This window comes from Epinephelus fuscoguttatus, linkage group LG8 (assembly GCF_011397635.1).
Source record: "Epinephelus fuscoguttatus linkage group LG8, E.fuscoguttatus.final_Chr_v1".
NCBI classification, from domain to species: Eukaryota; Metazoa; Chordata; class Actinopteri; order Perciformes; family Serranidae; genus Epinephelus; species Epinephelus fuscoguttatus.
In genome coordinates this window covers 1121850-1129340 of record NC_064759.1, presented here as the reverse complement: position 1 = coordinate 1129340, position 7491 = coordinate 1121850, and the positions used below count along the sequence as shown (strand labels likewise).

Genomic DNA, 7491 nt, shown 5'->3' with positions numbered 1-7491 from the left:
AAAACCATCAAGCGCTACAACGAAACTGGCACACATGAGGACCGACCCAGGAAAGGAAGACCAAGAGTCACCTCTGCTTCTGAGAATAAGTTCATCCGAGTCACCAGCCTCAGAAATGGCAAGTTAACAGCAGCTCAGATCAGAGACCAGATGAATGCCACACAGAGTTCTAGCAGCAGACCCATCTCTAGAACAACTGTTAAGAGGAGACTGCGTGAATCAGGCCTTCATGGTCAAATAGCTGCTAGGAAACCACTGCTAAGGAGAGGCAACAAGCAGAAGAGATTTGTTTGGGCCAAGAAACACAAGGAATGGACATTAGACCAGTGGAAATCTGTGCTTTGGTCTGATGAGTCCAAATTTGAGATCTTTGGTTCCAACCGCCGTGTCTTTGTGAGACGCAGAAAAGGTGAACGGATGGATTCCACATGCCTGGTTCCCACTGTGAAGCATGGAGGAGGAGGTGTGATGGTGTGGGGGTGTTTTGCTGGTGACACTGTTGGGGATTTATTCAAAATTGAAGGCACACTGAACCAGCATGGCTACCACAGCATCCTGCAGCGACATGCCATCCCATCCGGTTTGCGTTTAGTTGGACCATCATTTATTTTTCAACAGGACAAGGACCCCAAACACACCTCCAGGCTGTGTAAGGGCTATTTGACCAAGAAGGAGAGTGATGGAGTGCTGCGGCAGATGACCTGGCCTCCACAGTCACCGGACCTGAACCCAATGGAGATGGTTTGGGGTGAGCTGGACCGCAGAGTGAAGGCAAAGGGGCCAACAAGTGCTAAACACCTCTGGGAACTCCTTCAAGACTGTTGGAAACCATTTCAGGTGACTACCTCTTGAAGCTCATGGAGAGAATGCCAAGAGTGTGCAAAGCAGTAATCAGAGCAAAGGGTGGCTATTTTGAAGAAACTAGAATATAAAACATGTTTTCAGTTATTTCACCTTTTTTTGTTAAGTACATAACTCCACATGTGTTCATTCATAGTTTTGATGCCTTCAGTGAGAATCTACAATGTAAATAGTCATGAAAATAAAGAAAACGCATTGAATGAGAAGGTGTGTCCAAACTTTTGGCCTGTACTGTATATACATCTTACTATATAATGATGAAAACTCTGTGTGTGTGTGTGTGTGTGTGTGTGTGTGTGTGTGTGTGTGTGTGTGTGTGTGTGTGTGTGTGTGTGTTCCACGTTTTTCTCCTCACTGACTTGGTCAATCCATGTGAAATTTGGCACAGTGGTAGAGGGTCATGGGAGGATGCCAATGAAGCAATATTACATCAATTGGCCAAAGGGGGGCGCTATAGCAACCCATTGAAATGTCACACTTTGAATGGGCATATCTCATGCCCCGTATGTCGTAGAGACATGAAACTTTGCACAGAGATGCCTCTCCTCATGAGGAACACATTTGCCTCAAGAACCCATAACTTCCGCTTATATAGATTTTCCACTTGAAATCGATCTCTTCCTAGGAAGTTTGATCGATCTGCATGAAACTGGGTGAACATAATCTAGGGACCAATATCTAAAGTTCCCTCTTGGCAAAAGTTGGAAAACTTACTAAAACTGAGCTTCTATAAGGCAATGAATATTGCGGAGGGCGTGGCTCATCACATAAAGGTGTAGAACATCTCAAGGGTTTCACCCATCACCACGCAACTTTGTAGGCATATGACCACACATAATCTGAGGGGACCCCTCCATTATTGAGCCCATCAAACAAAATGGGGGCGCTAGAGAACTCATTTCTTATCTAGGCCTAACCGCCATATGGATTTTTACTAAACTTGGTAGATATGTAGAACAGGACGCCTCAAGGTGACTGGAGAAATTTAACTCTAATTGGCAACTGGGTGGCGCTATAACAACAGAAAAATGCTTCAAAATGGCTAAAATGTGACCGATCGCTGTGGCTCCCCCTGTGGACCAATGTTGGTGTTGTTTCTAATGTTTGCTATGACTAAGTCATGGTATGGTATGCTGCTGCAACAAGGGCTAGCCGCACCTTTCCCATGTGAACTACCAGTGCGCCCCACTTTTAAGTCAATACAACATATAAACACTTTAACTATCTGCCTTTCAACGTGCTACCTCAACTTCTAATGTACAGTTTTAGCCCACTAACTATCCCACTATTGGCAATGGTACTGCTGTACTTTCAATAAAGCAATCGTACTATCAACTTCACAAACACTCTGTCTGAATACATTGCTCTTCTTAATGGGTTCAGTTGACTATTTAATCTGCAATCACACCATGTGAAACTGTACGTGGGCAACTGTGCACTCAGTGTGCACTATAATATATATATATATATATATATATATATATATATATACATATACATATAAACATTACTGAAATTAAAAATCTCTTTTACAAGAGTGTGCTGGTCGAGACAGGCAGCAGCACATTAGTAACTGTTTAATAACTGTTATATATTGCAGTGACGGAAACATTTGGCCCCTGATGAAAGCTGAGGTCTCACATTTTATCATTTATGACTTTTTATAAAAAAAAAAATTAAACATAACACTTTTGTTTTTGCTCCCATTTTTCACAAGTTTAATTGAAAGATCTGAGACTTCTTTATGCCCTCAACAGGTCTATGTCTCTTTTAACTCTGTGTCAGTGAACTCTTCTCCTGTTCTAAGACATCTCATCCACCTGACAGGTGAGTCTGATTCAGCAGCATCATTACTACACAGGTGTGACTCAGGATGGTCACAGTGAAGGAGACTGACATGTGAGGTTTGATCACATGACACAGTGAAACAGATGGAGGAATGTCCATCAGAGCTGATCATGGACTGAATGTTCATCTCTATCATAAGACGTCTCCAGTGTTGTTCCTGTGAATTTGGAAGTGTGTTCACCAACCTGCAGCCTGTCAGACCAGCCTGCTGACAGCTCAGCACCACCTTTTATAAAACACTGGCAGCACACAGTCCCTCAACAATGACTCTTAACGGCTTTGATTACCACAAATTTGACTTCTACAGTAGAAACTTCAAACATATTCATAACATCCATAACAACATGTTCACTGGAGGAATGTTTCATTTTAGTGTTTCCACCCTCAGAACAACAGGTCGACTCTCCACACAACACATGTCATGACCTCACTCTGCTGACATTTACTGAGGATTTAAAGCAAAATAAATCTTCTGAGGGGACATTTCATCCTGTTAAATCCTCCGTTTGTTTTACCATGAGGTGTATTTCACATCACAACCTCCAGAGGCCGCTGGTGAGCCTCTACACTTTATTTTAAATATAAATCTTATTGTTTTATTGTGTTTGGACAATAAATAAGATAATTTACTCTGTCTATTGGTGTCAGACTCTCTGGTTCACTTTGAGGCTCTGAGGCTTTAAAAATAGAGAGATTAAATGTGTGTGTTTCTTTATTTGCTTTATTTGCTTCTGTGTGTGTGTGTGTGTGTGCGCGCTGTCAGTCTTCAGGTGAAACACTGAACACATCAGTGTGATGTAACGCAGCTTTTGTGTAAAGAGGAAGAGGAGCTGACACACATCATGTGACGCTTTCTTCACAAAAACCAAGCAGGAAACCAGACACACACACAGAGGTGCGACACACACAGACACACACACACACACACACACAGCAGCAGCAGCAGACGATGAGTCCGACCGACAGAGGTTAGTTTAACATCTTTCATTAATCATTAATCAGTTTGAATCAACAGATTCTGATTTTATTTGAATGTCAGGACATTTTTTATCAAAGAAAACCCGTCAGTAAAAAGATTTAACTCTTCTTTACTTTTACTTTCGTTTTTGTGTTTTACCAGCAGTGTGTGTGTGTGTGTGTGTGCAGGTGGATTAAAATGATCCTGTAATGTTGATATAAGTGTGTTCAACCGAGGTTTAATGTTACTGTGAGTGTCTATAAAGACTTTAGGATTAAATGTGTTTTAGTATTTAGCTGGTTATTCTCTGAACAGTTCAGATGCTCCTCTTCAGACCAGGGGTGTCCAAACGTCTATAAAGGGGGCCAGATAACATCATGTGTAAACACCTGGGGGCCTCTGCTTCTGTCTTTAAATGATTAATGATTAAAAAGTCAGAAACAGACAAAACAAACTTTCAGCTTTTAGTAAAACTCTGTTCCTCAAAGCGTCTCTCCACCCTTCACTTCACGCTCCTTTGCTGCGTTAATGTCCGACAGAGAGCAGGAAACGTCTGCTGATCAGGAGATGTGTGTGTGTTTGTTTACAGGCAGGAACAGTTTTGTACTTTTAACTTCTTGCTCATGTCACGGCTTTATCTGCTGTGTTTTTATTGTCTTTTTATTGTTGCCCCGCTAAGACCCACGTCTGTGATAAATGTGTCTGTTTAAATCACCTACTTCACCGTCTGATCATGAAACACACTCCACCTGCGTCGTTCCCTTTTGATGTACGTCTACACACTGTGTGACAGACAGTCCTGCTGTTGTGAGGCGAACAGATAAAATGCAAAGTGCTCGATTGCTTCATATCTTACACTGTGTGGTTGGCCACATACTGTATATTGTATTTTGAAAGTCAAGCTGAGGGCCGTTTGAAACTGGTCTGTGGGCCACAGTTGGCCCCTGGGCCTGATTTTGGACACACCTGAACTACAGCAGTGCTCCCCTGAGAGAAATGTAGTTTGGTTCATTAAAGCTGCTCAGAAAATGTTCAAAGTGATCAAACTGACAAGAAACACAGAATTATGACTAAATATAACACAAAAAAGTCAAATGTCACTCAGGTGAGTTTGTGGTAAAGAATGCCCACGTGTCATACGTTAAAAAAAGAAGAAAAAATCTCCACTGTTGGAGAAGTGACAGAAATGTCGGCTTTGGTTTTGTTCACAATGTCCATCAGAAACTGGAGTCCAGGTGGGGGAGGATGACTCAGCTAGACAGGTGGCTTCTAAAATAACACATAACATTTGTTCATAAATAGCAGTAACCAAATACTTCTGATGCAAAAAAATAAGATGAGAGAAGATAATCCGTTATTATTCCCACAGCAGGGAAATGTGCATCGTCAAAGCAGCAGAAGGAAAAGTGCAAACAAGAAGCATCAGTAAAAAACTAAAATCAATCTAAGAAGTAAACAGTAAACACACAGATGACAGAATTTGTAAATGGTGAAAAAAGGCAGAAGAATATAATAAGTGAGCAGTAAAAAAACAACGTATGATAAAGGACAGGCTGATGAACACTGGAGGTATAAGCACTGTACAGCTCAACGTATACTGATATTTCACCTGAGTGCTGATTGTAAACAGTAAAAATGAAAGTAAGATAAAATAAAATATATCTAATAATAATAACAATTACTTTATTTGTATAGCACTTAATCTAAACAGGGCTCCAAAGTGCTTCACAAAGTGCATAAACATAAAACAACAATAAGATAGAAAACCAGTGTGTGCCGAGGTGAAAACAGAACAAAAGGAAATAAAACACAACAGTTACAAATCACAAAGAACCAGTCAGACATTAAAAGGAAAAAAACAGGTCATGCGCTTGAGAACATTTATTAGTTACCAGTGATTAGTTTTTTCGGTGATCAGGGTCAGAGATTATTTCAAACAAAAGATTTGCAATGAGACGAGTTAAAACAAAGAACTACTGTCGACACTTTGTTCTGCAGCGTTGTAAAAACCTGCAGGTTCACATCAAGTCAACTAGAGGAGTCAGTACAGCACAGGTCGCTGCAGCAGCCAACACGCCGTCTGTGGTCATTTTGACGTGACCAGCAGACTTCGCTACAAGCTGATTGGCCAGTGAAGCAGGTGACATGCTTTAAAACCAGCTGGCGGCCATTTGACCAGCTGAGTGTCAGGTGACACTGAGCCTGTCACGATAACAAATTTTGCTGGGCGATTAATTGCGTCAGAAATTATTGCGATAAGCGATAATATTGTGCTTTTAAGATCATTTTTATTACTGTTGTAATTTTGTTGTTTTTAGACCATTTATTAAACTTATATAATGATAACAGAGACATATTGATGCAAGTACACCCTTTTAAAGAAACAGAAACATATATTTAATTTTAAAATGTATTTATTTATTTAGGAATGCAAAAAAGAAAATTTAAATATCCGAAATAACACATAAAAATATTGAAATAAATAAATAAATACAACAAAACAGACTGTCAGTCTCTCACTCTCAGGTGTGCAGTTAAGTTGGTTGTATTTGCTCTTTTTGTTGAGATGGTTTTAGAACAAGGCAAGGCAAGGCAAGTTTATTTGTAGAGCACAATTTGTACACAAAGTAATTCAGAGTGCTTTACAGAACAAGAAAATGCATTAAAATCACAATACAAAATAAAAACATAAATAATCATTATAAAATGAACTTTAAAAGAGAAGAGTGCAGATAAGATCCTTTCAGTCATATGCACAGTGAAATAGAGCTGTTTGGAGCCTAGATTTGAACATTGTCAGAGTAGAGGCCTGTCTCACATCTTCAGAAAGACTGTTCCAGATTTTAGCTGCATAAAACTGGAATCCTGATTCCCCATGTTTAGTCCTGACTCTGGGCACCAGCAGGAGGCTGGTCCCTGAGGTCCTCAGAGTCCGAGATGGTTCATATGGCACTAACATGTCAGAGATGTACTTTGGTGCTAGGCCGTGGAGAGACTTGTACACAAGCAGAGCTGCTTTAAAGTCTATTCTCTGAGCCACAGGAAGCCAGTGTAGAGACCTGAGCACAGGACTAATGTGCTCGTACTTCCTGGTTCTGGTCAGGACCCGAGCAGCAGCATTCTGGATGTACTGCAGCTGTCTTACGGCCCGTTTGGAGAGGCCAGTGAGCAGGCCGTTACAGTAGTCTAACCTACTAGAGACAAATGCATGGATAAGTCTCTCCAAGTCAGGTTTAGACACTATACCTTTGATTTTGGCGATGTTTTTTAGATGGTAAAAAGCTGCTGATGTTATTGATTTGATGTGGCTGTTAAAGTTCAAGTCTGAACAAACCCGACACACCGGCTCGTCCACATTACTGGGCTGCCCTCTGTCATTTGGTTTAAATCCAAAACACTCCCACACAGGGGCCATGGTGTTTGGTTTAGGAACAAGTTCCCTGTCTTTCTCTGACGCTCAACTCTCTGTTTTCTTCTCCGCCTCGTCTCCCCCTCACGAAGATCGCACTGTGTATGTGTGTGGCCCATAGCCCCGCCCCTCCCACAGAGACAAAGACACTCGATGACAAAAGCTTTCCCTTGTTCATTATGCTAATGAACCAACTCACCTGGCTGCCAGACGATGCACGGCAGTGAACGCTCTTGTCGTCCAGTCTCTTTGGTGGAGAGAGATGAGGAAAACAAACACGCATGAACATGGCAATCAATCACGGCCGTAAAAGTTACCCTCTCCCTTTAAATTTACCATGCAATTAACTGACTTATCGCATATCGCGACAGGCCTAGGTGACACCATCAGCTGGCTTGAGTCCAGCTCAGACCGG

At 41.4% G+C, this 7491-nt stretch overlaps 1 protein-coding gene across 1 annotated transcript in view; it reads left to right on the top strand.

The window, feature by feature from the left end:
• LOC125892608 (cathepsin S-like) overlaps nucleotides 1-7491 on the top strand; it is an 853108-nt gene that overhangs the window by 827439 nt on the left and 18178 nt on the right. The window contains exon 2 of the mRNA XM_049582639.1: nucleotides 3620-3677. Within this exon, the coding sequence (XP_049438596.1) occupies nucleotides 3659-3677 (19 nt within the window). The 5' untranslated portion in view covers nucleotides 3620-3658. The remainder of the gene's footprint in view (nucleotides 1-3619; nucleotides 3678-7491) is intronic.